Source organism: Rhineura floridana, chromosome 4 (genome assembly GCF_030035675.1).
Source record: "Rhineura floridana isolate rRhiFlo1 chromosome 4, rRhiFlo1.hap2, whole genome shotgun sequence".
NCBI classification, from domain to species: domain Eukaryota; kingdom Metazoa; phylum Chordata; class Lepidosauria; order Squamata; family Rhineuridae; genus Rhineura; species Rhineura floridana.
Window position 1 is genome coordinate 175443204 of NC_084483.1, and position 16150 is coordinate 175459353.

Genomic DNA, 16150 nt, shown 5'->3' on the forward strand with positions numbered 1-16150 from the left:
TAAAGTTATATAGTATGTATTGTATCACATAATAATAATGTAAAAGGTCTTGGTTTTTTAAAGAAATTGTATTAAACCATAATATTACCTACCAAGAATACTGCATTCTATGATTTTTCAATTTACTTATTACTAAAAAGGTACATGACTAGATACTCAACCAAAACCCAAGGCATAACAATCCCCTCTGCAACCAGGCACCTCTGCAGCCCAACCTTCTTTTCCATCCAGAATCAGATTCCTGAGCTTAAAATAGTTTGTTGAAATATACACATGGGGCTTTAAGATGGCCATTCATTTAAAAGTTTTTATATTTATTTATTGTAACTGAAAAACTGTACATAAAAAGGAGCTGTAAAGTTACATCTGTAAAACCAATGTAAGAAATATTTTCTCTGCCCAACTTAAAGGGAGTGCAAAAATTTTACATTTCATAAAGTGACAAAAAGTAAACCAAAATGAATAGTGTATGGTTTATAGCAATAGTATAAAGTCAAGCTGGAGGGTTGTTTTTTTTAATAGTATGGCAAAAAAGAAAACCCCTTTCAAATGAAAAATCATATAGTTTTATTTCTAATCTTTAAAAAAATATAAATGAATTTTAAAAGAGAATCACAGTATATGGGCCCTAAACATTTTATACCATTACAAGGTACATAAAAATAGACACAGATTCCTTGGAAACTTTAATTCTTTGATTAAGCAGCAAGCATATCACTCTTCCAGGCAAAAAAACACTGCTTAACACAACCCCCTACCCAAAACAGGACGTGCAAGCTGTATGCACATAATCTGGAAAGCACACAATTTTTAAAAAGGACAACATTTTGCTATGTACATATTCAGTACTACAAATGCTAAACATTTTGTTACTGTGTGGTATAGCGTATGTAAAGCAATATTACACTACATACCTATCTCACTCACAAGTGCCAGTTACAGTTTTGATAGTCTAAAATTGCCATATGTATGGCAGCATCCAACCTTTTTTATACTGAAGTTCTAGCAACGAGACAAGACAAAAAGTTAGCAAAAAAGTCAGCAAAAAAGGACAACACAGTTACTGGGAGACCTGATCTACATACTTAAATATTGAAAATGCATTGTTATAATAGTTTGGTATTTAGAGCGTTATGCCAAAACGCACATATGGACAAATTGGAAGAATTCAGAGGGTTAATAATGACCCCCAAATTTCCAATATCACAGAGTCCCAAGAATTCTGGCAACTGACTGTGCCGCTTTTCTTTCTTTGAAAACCCAGTATTTAAAATCAAGCACTGTGGCTGGGAGTACAGATATATGAAAAGAAATCCATGGATGGAACATTTGTATTTAATATGCCACAAACAAAAAGAAATTCTATTTAAATAAATTCTTGACTGAGAATACAAAGTGAATGAATAAATCCCTTTAACACCTTAATCATGATTAAGGTGTTGATCTAACGGTTTTGACTCTTGAGCTGTAAAATGTAGTACATAAGAGGCTGGTACAACTTTGCTGTACACAGAAAATCATTCTAAACTTTAAACTTGGAATATTAAATGCCACTGCTCAGTAAGAAGTGGGGAAGTCAGCTGGGGCAGTGAAGAAGAAACATGCAGCTTTTCATGAAAACAGAAGACTTCAGTAGCTCAGCATTTCTTGCCCCAATAAGAGAAGTGAATCAACATGGAGCTTCACTGCCGTTTCCTGACTGATTAAGTAAAGCATGATTTGGTATTTGCTTTAATGCCAAGTAAAAATGGGGGGAGATGCACTGTCAAGGAGCACCAAAAAACAGACTGGGGTAGCCTGAGAAGGAAGCAATGGCAGGTCAAGACATTTTAAATATTTCATTGTTTCACACTGTCCCTGTATCTATGGAGTTCAGGAGCGCACTCCTTGCTAGCTTATTGCCAGAACTTAGATAATAGAATAAAATTTCAGGTAAAAAGCAGGACTACAAAGATTATTAAAAGAGAAGACAACTTTAGTAGCCACATGGCAACAGAGGTCGTTACTGGTGTTTTCTATGTAATGTAAAGCAAAGATGCTGACTCATTCACTGCTTACCAGATTTTGCACTAGCAAATCATACTTCCCATATCAGACCACATAGATAGGTTTAATCTACTTTGTACCTTAGCTCGCAAATCTTCAGGACAACTTTTCCAACTGGTATACTGAAAACATTTTTCCTGAAGAAGAGCAATTTATAAAGAAATTTAGAAAATACAAGCCTAAAAAATGAAGTTATGTTCTGTCAAAATCTGTACGGCAGGATCATTAGTAATGCTTCCGCTCCTAACATAGGAAAATGTAAAAATAATTTCCCCAATATATCAGGTTTACAGCCTACTTCAGAGCTGAAATTGAAATTCCTACACTCTCCTTATGGTGTTTATTTCCATATAGTTGAATATAAAGAATTTCAAAAAATAAATAGAGTAAAAACCAGTTGACATCTTAGTGCACTGTTTTTTCTTTTCTTTTTTACAGAAGTTAGCTGGTTAAAAGGCTGACTTCACAGACATGGTCTTGCTGTAACAATCTACTGCACTGAAGTTTCTTTCATAGAGATGGCCAATCGCATATTTCTGCTGCTAAGGTTTCCACCTTGCTCTTATTGTGCAAGACTGATTCAATACTGTGGAAGGCTTGCTTTCCCCCCTTCCCCGTCATTATCTGAGGAAAAATAGACACTGATACATTTTGTCATTCACCATAGTTCTGCCCTATTTCTTTAGTGCAGAGGGGACTGTGATTCTGTCTGGATTCCAACAAGCGATGGTGGCTGTGGGCCGCCAGTGGAGGATAATGCTGGTCTTGGGTTTAGACGAGGAGGCATGGAATTAGCTGGGCGGATGAGTGGTGGAGGGGGCTGGTTTAGGGTTGGCCTTGGCTGAATAAATCGAGCCTGTTGCTGAAGTGGTGGAGGCTGACGATGGAGAGCTGGAGCAGCTGGAAGGGTTGGACGAAGTAATGGAGGAGGCTGGTTCAGAGTTGTTACAGGAGTTGCTGGTGTTGGAGTAGATGCCTGGGCAGGTGGAGAAGACCCTACACACTGAGGGGTCTGTGGGATCTGGGCCTATAAATAAAGTGATACAGATATGTAAAAGCAGCCATCCTGTTGTATCATGCAGTTTGGGTTGTCATTGCCTCCAGAATATGGGAAGCACAGTTCATCCATATTGGTAGCTATGAAACCCTCCTTTGAAAGCAACCATTTCTAAACAGTTCAACAGCAAAGGAGACACAACATTAAGTAAAAACAGAAAAGAAAAAGAATATGCTTAAAAAAATCAGTATTATTTTCCATATAAGCACTGTCAAAAGAAAGTTTAGGAAGAGAGGCAAGCATCCCACTTCTTAAAATGTTCTGCTCACACAAGCCCCGCTGAACTGAATGGGACATGGCGAGTAGACTGCTCTAAGTACCAGGACACAATAACCTTCCACAGCTGGTGATTCAGCATTCCACTTCAAATTAAACATTACATTTTAGGATATGAAGTTTAATGCCATTCCTGAACTCATGCTTATTTAAGATCTGGTACACAAAAACACACCTCATCTTCTTCATCAGTGCTCTTTCCTGATGGCACATTAGTATTTTTTGTGTCCTCCCCTAAAGCAGAAGTATCACCATTAGAAGCCAGGGTTCCTTGTTCTGCTTCCCACTCCTGCAATACCTCCTCTAAGTTAAACCGACGCCTGTAGTTTACAAAGAAGTTCTTCACTTGACCAACAGTCTTGTTGCCAATTACATCAGCAATAGCTTGAAAATCTTTACCATACTTGCGGACACCTAAAAAGGCAAAGCAAATACACCTATGAAGGTTCACGTCAATAAGCAAAAGTGTGTATGATGTATATATGAGAGATTCCCTCTATGGATGAATTATAAAGATCAATTCTGAAAGAACTATACAGTGGTTCTTCTCTAAAGATCTGTAACATAACGTAAAATACTGCAATGTAGTTAGTGACTGGTCCATTTTATTGATCCAAGTTTTAATATTGTTAAGTATCCTACTTACTATGGGCTAGATTTAGAGAACCTTGTAACTACTTCCACAAGTCCAGGAGGGCTTTTTTCTTCAAACAGAAACCTGCATGTCACAAGGCACTCCATTATTGAAAATGAGAGGACTATGAAAACCAATTCACAATACAGCACAGTGGGCTCCTATTAAACTGGATCAACAGACAATGTCATTAGCCAAAAAGGGACTGGATTTGCAGCTGACAACACCTACCAAATTCAGGTTGTAATCCTATAAACACTTCTTTCCCCTTTCAGGGAAAAGCTAGCTAATTGTTGGAACATTTTTATACATTTTCCAAAATTCTATTTACTTTTGTTTCTATTCTCAGATGTACCAGCAACTTGTTTTATTTGAAGCACACCAAGAATATCACTGTTGGTCTCCAAATTCTCCATTTTGGTTTAAGAAAAAAAGTATTTAAGTCAATTGTGTCCATGGATAAGAAATGTTTAGACAAACCAGAAATGCTAGAATATAGCAGATTCAGATTGTATAGAATAAACGAACAATTAAAGACATCCATGTCTTACTATTGCTGGAAAATAGCTAAGTTAGGAAGTTCACCAACAGCCAATACTATGCATGTTCAAGTCCTGTTGAATTGAATGGGGCTTACACCCAATTCAGCATGTATAGGATTGCAGCTCAAACAAATATTTAAACAACTGACATCCCAATTCTGTGTTTACTCAGAAGCATGTTCCATTATCTTCAGTAAGTTCCAGGTAAGTAGGCATAATATCACAGCCTGAATCAGAGGGTCTTTAAGTGACAGTCTTAGAAAGTACCTATTTTAAGTAATCTAATTCTTTCTTTCTTCCCCCAAATTCTGATTTGCTGTGCCTTTTTAATGATTGACGTATTGAAGCTAACATAAAAAAAGTTGTGAACATACCTGTTAGAATCAGTGAAGTAATTGTTGCATTTTAGTAAATAGGGACACAATAATACCTCCGTTCACAAATCCTCCAGGAAAGAAGCTCCTTTTAACAAAGTCCTTTTTGGGTGCGGAGGGCACACACTCTGACATAATCAGAATGTGGCTCCTTGTCTACTGGATTGCGGCTGCTGCAGGCTGCTCTCTCATGTGGCTGGAATGGTGCTCCTTGCGAGCATCTGCTCAAGTGTAGAGGAGGATGGCACAGAGACAGACCAAGCACAGGGTGGTAGTGGTGGCTGCCCCTTGCCTACCTGCTTGAGTGTATGGATGCTCAAATGTACGGAGAAGAGAACTGTGCTCAAAGCTTGAGATTGCAATAGCAAGATGCTGCGCGATAAAAAGAAAAAAGGCAAGGCAGGCAACCCTAGAGGCATTTTGGAAGAAGCTTTCAAACTGGTCTGATACAAGGCTTACCTGACCTGGTTGTTTCATTTTAGATATGCTGTGGGTCTCTGCCGACTGAGGGGAATTGTTTATGGCTACAGTAAGGTAATTAACAGATAATGGCCAGCAGCCAGGCCATAAATCTGTCAGGCTTGAGGCAAAAAGGCCCACAGCTACAGTCAGTGTAAATACCGAGAGAGTGAAGAACAGATGAGTCCTGGGAAAGTCCAAAGTCAAGGTACTGGGGATCCAATGAAACAGGGCAGGGTTGAAGACATGTGATCATAAGCCAAACTGGCTACAAGGAGCCATGAAAGGTCAACATTGTTTCCAGCAACAGCTCCAAGCCACTCACAGCCTTTTAAGCTCCCCTCCCTGGTTCAGGTGCTAGCAATCAGCCCTCTGACTCACAGGAGCTTGTAGCCTTAAACGGCCAGAATGCCTGCACTGCTCTGCTACTCATAGGCATTTCCTCTGCAGGGAGTGGAGGGGCCTCCTGTTCACTCTCTGAGTCTGACAGAGGGGCCCCAGCTGTATCCTGAACATCTTCTAGTGATGGGAGGTCTGGAGCTGCTTCTGGGGTGGGTCTCCTGTGCCAACCCCTTGCTCCTCATCCTCCTCTGAGGACTCATCCAAGAGAGGCATGACACATGCATATGGTTAGTTCTGAATAAGAGGTTTGCTGAAATAAGTTGAACTGCTCTTCTTTTTGTGGTGTAGGAACCTATCTCTATTCTTTACATGTTATCCCTACCTCTGATAGTAAGGTTTCTGTTAAAATAGTAATGTCCAGGAATGCATGTACTTTAACTGAGGTATTACTGTATGTACAGTGCCCTGATCCCTGACCAATGCTGTCATATTACTGAATTACAAATAGTACATTGTAATTTTGTTCTGTATATTTTATTTGAAACAATGAAACTCAAAATCAATTATTGTAAGGTGTATCATACATATTGTATCACACAGAATGAAATTACAATGTACCATTTGTAATTCAAGAGCCAGTGTGGGGTGGGGTGGGGTAGTGGGAGACCAGAGTTCAAATCCCCACACAGCCATGAAGCTCACTGGGTGACCTTGGGCCAGTCACTGCCTTTCTGCCTCAGAGGAAGGCAATGGAAAACCCCCTCTGAATACAGCTTACCATGAAAACCTTATTTGTAGGGTTGCCATAAGTCGTGAATGACTTGAAGGTAGGCCAACAACAAAAAATTTATAATTCAGTAATATGAGAGCATTGGTCAGGTGTCTCATTACTTTTGCAAGGCATTGTATGTATGTGTGTTGTGGAATTTCAGCAATTGCTAAACTAAAAATAAAATGTAATATGCCAGCATTCCAATAGGGTTCATCCATAAGTTATTTTGTTCCTCCTCAATTTTCTTACTAAAGACATACTAAATTCTGTTAACAGCATCAAACTGTATTAAACGGAAGAAAACCAAAGGTCTTAAAAGAAGACATTGCTAATCCAAATGTAGTAGAACTTTGTATTTTCATATAAAGTGCTATGTTTTTGGGGAGGGGGGTTTCCTAATTTACCTAGGAGGAAAACACTATTTTTGTTAGATATAGATTAAGTGTAGCTGTGAAGGCAGAACTATTGTTGCTTATAGCTAACCTTGGGTGGGGAGCATTTGCTGGAACGCAAACTAGATGATGATGGTGTTATTATTATTATCATATATACGGCCCTTCTTCCCAAAAGGAACCCAGGGCAGCAAACAAGGAACACTAAAAACATCGTTAAAACATCTCAAGAACAAACATCTTAAAAAAGATCTTTTAAAAAATATTTAAAAACATCTTAAAAAGCAATTATATGCTTGCTTACAACAGCAGCTGTGCATAGTATATTGGTGCACACTAGAAGAGAGACAGAACACTGTACTATACAGCTTTACAATTAAATTGATTCCCACCCAGAATTTCATATTGATTTCCTACTTTCTTTATAAGACATGGTTAAATAACCATCTGCTTGCTTCTTTGAAGATGTGAGAAAGCTACAGTTTAGAACAGAATGATGAGAGCTCATTAGAAGAATTTGAAAAATTGGATTTATGGGAAAGTTTTAAATGAACTAAGTTTAGAAATTTTCAGTTATAACCTGTTTAACAATAACAAATTATATATAATCTGACTTTGTATGTACAATAGTATTGTTCTTCTGAAATATTTGCCAACTTTATATATGTCATTCCTATCAATGAGACATAACATTCCTTTCATCACATTATAAATCTGCCACATGATGGTGTTAGACACGTTATTTTAAAAGGAAAAGGTGGCTACATATCCATCTTTTATAGTACTTTTCAGATCACAAAGGATTTCACTTTTAAGGAGAATAGTAGTGAAGAAAACATACCTTGAACTGCAAGAAGTTGTTCTTCTGTTGTCCAACGAGCATTGATTTTTTGATTTGACTATTAAGAGAGAAAGAGAACAGACCACATTCTAAATTGTTTATAGAGTTTGAGAATAACAACAGAGAATTTCAGCCACAAACATCACTATGACAGGATTTACACTCTGTTAATTCAGTAGCTTTGATGTTTTCACAAGGGCTCTGTGAGAGTTAGGAACAAGAAGCTGCCTTATACTGAGTCTGACCATTGGTCCATCAGCTCAGTGTCTGCACTGAGTGGTAGCAGCTCTCCAGGGCTTGTCAGGAATTTTTCCCAACCTTACCTGGAGATGCCAAGGATTGAACCTGGGATCCTTTACATGTACAGCATTTGCTCTACCACAGAGCTCTTCTCCCTACTCCTATATGGGTAAGAGCTGCCCCCATTTTTTTCAGTGCAGAGAACCACTATATGTATATGTTAAGGAGGACAGTCATGGGAAATGTGCGTATATTACCTGAATTCTGTACATTCTCCGGTCATTATGCACAATCTCCAACAGACTTTGGGGAAGGAATTTTGCAGATTATGCATATTGACCAAGAAATGTGCACAATTCCCTCTTCATGGAAGGATTATGTGCACATTCTACATGAGGTCTGGTGAATGTGCATAATGGCAGGTTATTCACATTAACCGCTCAACTTATGTTTCCCAAACACATATATATGAAATTTAAGTATATTCTATTACCATGCCAAAAGAGAATTAAACAGCCCCTACTTCATAGAAAATGGCATATGCACTTGAATCCCTTGTAATTTTACATTGCAAGTCGTTACAGCAATCAGAAGTAGTACTATAATCGAGTAATCCTCTAAAAAGTTACACTGTAAAACATGCATTGCTGATTACAAGTCATGTTTATGGTGCATTGCACATGGCATCAAAACCTGATTTTGAAACCCTCATGCCATTATTTAAACTTAAAAAAAAAATCTTTTCAACCAATGTACATTTTATATTAGCTTTATTGACCAGTTCAGCGAAAATGTAAACTTTACAGTTGAAAACATCTTTAGAATGGATTCCAATGTTTTGAAAAGCCACAAGCAACTTAGCTTCCAGTGCAACAAATGCAATACTGAAAATTCATCTGCATTTTACAATGACTCACCTCAGGAGGTTTGAATTCATCTATCCCACCTTCAATTTTCTGCTTAAGCGCACTGTTTACTTGTTTAGCATTCTGAACCTTATCAAAAAAATAAAAAGCAGGAATGAAAATTAGCTTACACCAAATAGTGTATATACCTATTGCCAAGTGATTGGCTGGGAAGTCGCAACCAACTCCCTAAGCAGAAAGAACTACTTCAGAAGAGATGAAACCTGCCTGTGGGAGACTCATCTGCTAAAACACGGTCCTGCATCGTAGGGCTGCAAGGTGCATCCTCATCTGCTTCTCCAAGGCTGAGAATTTGGGCTATTTGCCTCAATTGGTGGAGGGTCCTGGAAGTCAATCTTCCCACTATTAGATTTTGATTATTAAGGGCCAGGAAACAGGATATCCAATCTCTCTTTCACTTTCCTATTAGTTTAGCATGCTTGTGCTATTTTGTATTTATAGTGCTGACAGGTCTAAAAATACAAGTGCATTCTTTCTGTTTAGACATTTATATAGCTGGGAAAGTATTCAGATAGAATAATCTATATGAACAGGACTAGCACAAACATGTAGTACTAGAGCAGCCTTCCCCAACCAGTGTGCCTCCAGATGTTGTTGGACCACAATTCCCATCTTTCCTGACCATTGGCAATGCTGGCTGAGGCTGATGGGAGTTGTGGTCCAACAACATCTGGAGGCACACTGGTTGGGAAAGGCTGTACTAGAGACTGCCTCCCAAACTCAACATAAAAGCGCATTCATTGCTTACTATCTGTATAGATCTTTTCCAATAGTTCAAACGAGTCAACATTTTATTAAGCATCCAAAAATGATACACAATAAAATCTAAGCTAAATCATACACAAAGACAACTTTTAAAACTGGCACAGGAACTTTAGTTATATTTAACCCAACAAGTATACTCCAACAAGATTATTGGGAAAACCAACAGTTTTGCCATTAAGTTTGAGCTAAAGATTTTCCAAAAGTGCTTTGAAACACAGCTCATGGACTACCTTTTAATAACCAAGGTTAAGCGTATAAGGGATAAACTTAATCTAAAAACTTACTTTAATGGCAGTGTTTCAGTTTCACTGTGTTATCATCTATCTAAGCACTCGGGAAAAGGGATAAAAGTGTAAAAATAAGTGAAAAGCAAAACTGATAATTCAAATACCTGTCGCTTCAGTGAGATCAACTCCATATCTAGCTGCCGAAGAAGAGTGTTGGCAGCATTGGGGCTACATGAAACGGCTACTACATCTTCTTGAGTTAGATACATGCCTTTGGGAGGGCGGCATTTAGAACGCTGGGAGTGATGACGATGTTGTAAACTCTGATATTCTCTTCTACCCAATCCAATTTTGCTGGACTGAACAGGCTGCTCATTACTTCCCTGCAATGTTCAAAAAATTAAAGAAAATTAAATATCACACACTTAAAAAAAAAAAATCATCCACCATCATTGTAATTCTTGCCAAAAAAATTTTAAAAATCCAAAGTCTCAAAACCTATGCAAGTAAATCCACACACATCTATTTGCATGAATTTTATTAGCAATAACGCTCTCTACATTTTATATTTATATTTTAAGTTTTAATTGCTTATGTGAGCCATTTGGGGAGTTGTTTTGCCTTGAAAGGCAGCATATAAATATTGGAAATAAATAAATGAGTGACCAGAGTCAAGCTACCGCACAGTACTGTTTTGACTATATACATAATTTAAAGGGTTTTTTTTAAAGTACTGCACACACAATTTTCGTTTTTTACTTTTTACTGTGAGGCACCCAAGTTACTGAGCAGTGTACAAATGTAATAAACAAAACAAATAAAATGGGTAAGGTGCTGGAAGATTTCAGGCAGGCAAATATTGTTCTCCTCTACAAAAAGGGGGTAGGAAGGTGGATCTGGGAAATACACACTCGTCAAATTGACGCAAGTTTAAACAATTTTTAAACTGTGTTTTAAATTGTTTTTAAAATATGTATTTTAAATTTGTATGTTTGTTTTTGATGTTTTTAGTTGCTGTAAACCGCCCAGAGAGCTTCGGCTATGGGGTGGTATACAAATACAATAAATAAATAAATACCAGGAAAAATTCTAAAACACATCATTCTGCAGCTGGTCTCTGAGCATCTAGAAAGAATGCATTTCTTACTACTGGCAATTCAGGTTTATTAACAACAGCTCATACCAAACTCCCCCTCTAGGATGCACACCTTAACATGGTGAGGGGGTTTGAGAGTGTTGAAGAAGCTAAGAGCAATGCTGTCAGGAGCCTAGACCAAGAGGCGAGACTCCTAGCAGGGGCACCCAAGGCAGAATGGTCAACGCTGAGACACCAGACTAAGATGCATCCAAACTCAGAGGAAGGCAATGGTAAACCACCTCTGAGTACCTCTTACCACGAAAACCCTATGAACAGAGTATCCAAAATGCAACACGAGACAGCGTTGGAAAATGAGACCCCCAGGTCAGAAGGCACTCACCAAGCTACTGGGGAAGAACAAAGGACAAGTACGAGCAGAGCTGTGACTAATGACGCAGCTGAGTCAAAGGCAAAAGGAAGCACAGAGGCTGATGCGCACAGATGCGAAAGGAGAGTCCCGAGTTGTACGACGCACACAATAGGAACATGGAATGTGAGAAGCATGAACCAGGGAAAGTTAGAAATTGTCAAGCAAGAAATGGAACGCATCAACATTACAATACTTGGTGTGAGCGAACTAAAATGGACGGGAATGGGACATTTTCAATCGGGCAACTACAAAATATTTTATGCAGGAAATGAGAAAGTAAGAAGAAATGGGGTTGCTTTAATAGTGAGAAATGATGTAGCAAGAGCAATTAGGAGCTACAACGGAAGGTCTGAGCAAGTTATATCAATGAGATTAAACAGGAAACCTATCAACATAACCATCATCTAAGTCTATGCTCCGACGGCAAACGCAGAAGAAGAGGAATTGGAGAGATTTTATGCAGAAGTACAGGAAGAAATTGATCACACCCCAAAACAAGATGTGCTGTTAATCATGGGGGATTGGAATGCAAAAGTAGGGAACAGAGAAGAATTAGGAATTGTGGGGAAATGGGGCCTAGGAGACAGAAATGAAGCAGGAGAAAGACATTGAATTATGTGAAGCCAGTAACTTGTTTCTTGTGAACACATTTTCTGACCAACCGAAAAGACGACTATACACATGGACATCATCAAATGGTCAATATAGGAATCGAATTGATTATGTAATTGGTAGCAGAAGATGGAGAAGTTCCATACTTTCTGCGAAAACAAGACCAGGAGCAGACTGCGGTACAGATCATGAACTGGTCGTATCAAAAATCAGAGTAAAGCTAAAGAAGAAGAAGAAAGCAATCATAATGCGAAAATACAATTTAAATAACATCCCAGAAGAATATAAAGATCAAATAAGGAACAGATTTGAGGCTTTAAACTTAGTTGACAGAGAATCAGAAGAACTATGGACTGAAGTCAGAGACATGATCAGGGAAGAATGCAAAAAGAAAATACCTCTAGTTAAAAAGAGAGAAAGACCTGAATGGATGACTGAAGAAACTCTTAAAATGCTTAAAGAGAGAAGGAAAGCAAAAGGAGTTAGAAACACAGTCAGAACCCTAACTGCAACAATACAACGACTAGTACGTAGGGACAAAGAGAACTATTACAATAGTTACTGTATAGAAATAGAAGAGGACAACAAAAAGGGAAGAACAAGAGCCCTATTCCAAAAGATTAGAGAAATGAAAGGGAAATTTAAACCAAGAGTAGGGATGTTGAATAATCAACAGGGGAACACACTGACTGACCGAGATGAAATAAAAGGAAGATGAAAGCAATACACTGAAGAACTCTATAAAAGAGATGACAGATTCATTCACGGAGGAACCGTATGATGAAGAACCAGAAATTTTAGAATGCGAGGTGAAAGCGGCTCTTAAAATACTTGAAGGAAACAAATAACCAGGAACCGATGGCATACCAATAGAGTTGCTACAAGCTACAGAGACTGAATCTGTCCAAACTTTGACAAAAATCTGTGAAGAAATATGGAAAACTAAACAATGGCCCACAGACTGGAAGTGTCCCATATACATCCCAATTCCAAAGAAAGGGGATCCCAGGGAATGCAGTAATTATTGAACTATTGCCTTAATATCCCGTGCAAGTAAAGTAATGCTCAAGATTCTACAACAAAGGCTGTTACCATCTATGGAGCGAGAAATGCCAGACGTTCAAGCTGGATATAGAAAGGGAAGAGGCACCAGAGATCATATCGCAAAGTTGGATAATGGAAAGGAGCAAGGAATTTCAGAAGAAAATCACCCTGTGCTTTCTAGATTACAGCAAAGCCTTTGACTGTGTAGATTATGAAAAACTATGGAATGCTTTAAAAGAAATGGGGGTGCCACAGCATCTGATTGTCCTGATGCGCAACCTATACTCTGCACAAGAGGCTACTGTAAGGACAGAATATGGAGAAACTGACTGGTTCCCAATCGGAAAGGGTGTGAGACAGGGGTGTATTTTGTCACCCTATTTATTTAATCTATATGCAGAACATATCATACGGAAAGTGGGATTGGACGAAGATGAAGGAGGTGTGAGAATTGGAGGGAGAAATATCAATAATTTAAGATATGCAGACGATACCATACTACTAGTAGAAACCAGTAATGATTTGAAATGAATGCTGATGAAAGTTAAAGAGGAAAGCACAAAAGCAGGACTACAGCTGAACATCAAAAAGACTAAAGTAACGACAACAGAAGATTTATGTAACTTTACAGTTGACAATGAGGACACTGAACTTGTCAAGGATTATCAATACCTTGGCACAGTTATTAACCAAAATGGAGACAATAGTCAATAAATCAGAAGAAGGCTAGGACTGGCGAGGGCAGCTATGAGAGAACTAGAAAAGGTCCTCAAATGCAAAGATGTATCACTGAACACTAAAGTCAGGATCATTTAGACCATGGTATCCACAATCTCTATGTATGGATTTGAAAGTTGGACAGTGAAAAAAGCGGGTATGAGAAAAATCAACGCATTTGAAATGTGGTGTTGGAGGAGAGCTTTGTGCATACCATGGACTGCGAAAAAGACCAATAATTGGGTGTTAGAACAAATTAAATCAGAACTATCACTAGAAACTGAGGTTATCATACTTTGGACACATCATGAGAAGACATGATTCACTGGAAAGACAATAATGCTGGGAAAAACAGAAGGGAGTAGAAAAAGAGGAAGGCCAAACAAGAGATGGATTGATTCCATAAAAGAAGCCACAGACCTGAACTTACAAGATCTGAACAGGGTGGCTCATGACAGATGCTCTTGGAGGTTGCTAATTCATAGGGTCGCCATAAGTCCTAGTTGACTTGGAGGCACATAACAACACATACAAAACTTATCTGCATTTTTTGCTAGAGTCATGACTTTGGTACATTTTGGGAATTCTATGGCCACAGTATATTTTGATTTCAGCAAAGCACTTCACAGTGTCTTCCATTATATTCTTGTTAACAAGATGGTAAAACATGGATTGGAGAGATCTTGTGTGGATTGCCACAGGTCTCTGACCTAGGCCCTATGTTGTTCAACATTTTTCTAAATGATTTGGATGAGGGTGTAGAAGAAATGCACATCAAATATGTAAATAACATGAAGGGGAGGAAGAATAGTGAACACCATAGAACAGGGGAGGGTAGACTTTAGGAGTGTTGCATCTACTCTATGTCTGCTAGAACCCCACAATCTACAAACCAGAGCCAGGTGCAATAGACAGTGAGAATTAAAGAATGGGGTGTCTCCTAGCACCTGTGGAGCTTAGGAATTTGTTTCAAAAATTTACAGTACTGAGACACAGTCCTTTCACACTAAAATCCACTCCTAGTTAGCTTCCTTCATTTCAGCAGCCCAATATTGCTGGTAAAAGTAATTTTGTTGTTATTGTTAAACATTTGCAAGTCAGATGCCCTTGCCAATCTACATATAATATTATCTACATAAATAATATGGTTACTGCAGTTTCACTCTTCATTACCTCTTTTTTAGTTTCCTTCTTAGGATCATAATCACTATCATTTCCATCCATTGGATGAGTTTCTTCCACATCATCATCACTGAGGACAGAAACAGATTAGGGAACTTGCTTCCTTTCAAGTCTTCCCAAATTTGACTTTTGCCTTAAGGCAAATTTTTTTTGGCAGTTTTTTGCATAATAAGTCATTACTAGATGTCTACATGCAAGTACATAGTAACAGGCTTAATAGACAGACTGAAATGGAATTAAATCAATTTTTGTTTTTAAATATGCATCCAAGAAACATTACAATTCTGTGTCTGAACAGTATAAATATCAGATTTAAAAGCACAAATGGCAGGAAAAGCAGTTTTAAGCAATATACCCATACACTTCATAAATAAAAATGTTTCTTCCCCTTTATTTAATGTACATAAAATATTTGTATACAATAAAATCTTATTCCAGGGTGGCTTACGGTACAATTTTTAAAAATATAGTAATTGTTAAACAGGGTTTACATGTTAAGTCACAAAAATATGCAATTAAACATTTTGTTGTATACAAAACATTCAATTGTACCAGGGATTTCATGTGGCCACCTAACTGTCCATGTCAATAGAAAGCATTCACTCCAGTGTTGAATGGTGCTGGAGAGGAACAGAAAGTTCTGCAACTAAAAAAACTGCTTGGGTGGGGGAAAGAGACAGTGTACCTTTTTCTTGTCCCATATAAATCTGCATTCATTTTCATGGAACAAGACAAGAGGCTTCAGTCAGAAATATTTTTTTGGGTCACTTGCCTCTACCACCTGGAGACAACTGGGTCTGGGGGAGAAAAATTAGGACTTTCCCCAATTGCGGCTATTAAAAAAAACTGTTCTCAAAACTATGTTGTACCTGAGCAACAGCTTCAGAACAGCAAGCTTCAGAAGTCTATGTTCAACTAAATAGAGACGTATAGCAATAGTGTTAAACACAAGTGTTGATCTCCATATGTTGCACTATCAAATAACTGCAATTGTCTGTGTATACATTGCTGGGAAGATGTACACTCTGTATTTCACTACCATAACGTAAGATTTAAACTCATTTCTACACAGATTTTTGTGCATGCAATGCATAAATATGTGTGAAATAGTTCTCGGTCACTGTATCAGGTGGAAATCTCAAGTATTTTCCCTTTCTGCAGAAGTTCAGAAACCTCATTCTATCATTTATTTAA

General features: G+C 38.1%; 1 protein-coding gene across 5 annotated transcripts in view; it reads right to left on the reverse strand.

The window, feature by feature from the left end:
* Nucleotides 1-331: 331 nt before the first annotated feature.
* RCOR3 (REST corepressor 3) overlaps nucleotides 332-16150 on the reverse strand; it is a 36996-nt gene continuing 21177 nt past the window's right edge. The window contains exons 7-12 of one of the 5 annotated variants that reach the window (XM_061625286.1): nucleotides 14948-15026; nucleotides 10058-10276; nucleotides 8893-8970; nucleotides 7736-7793; nucleotides 3678-3793; nucleotides 332-3073 (exon numbers count right to left, since the gene is read on the reverse strand). In XM_061625286.1, the coding sequence (XP_061481270.1) occupies nucleotides 2729-3073; nucleotides 3678-3793; nucleotides 7736-7793; nucleotides 8893-8970; nucleotides 10058-10276; nucleotides 14948-15026 (895 nt within the window). In that variant the 3' untranslated portion in view covers nucleotides 332-2728. Of the gene's footprint in view, nucleotides 3074-3554; nucleotides 3794-4025; nucleotides 4098-7735; nucleotides 7794-8892; nucleotides 8971-10057; nucleotides 10277-14947; nucleotides 15027-16150 lie in introns of those variants that run through there. The other 4 variants (XM_061625289.1, XM_061625285.1, XM_061625290.1 and 1 more) reach the window with 4 other exon arrangements.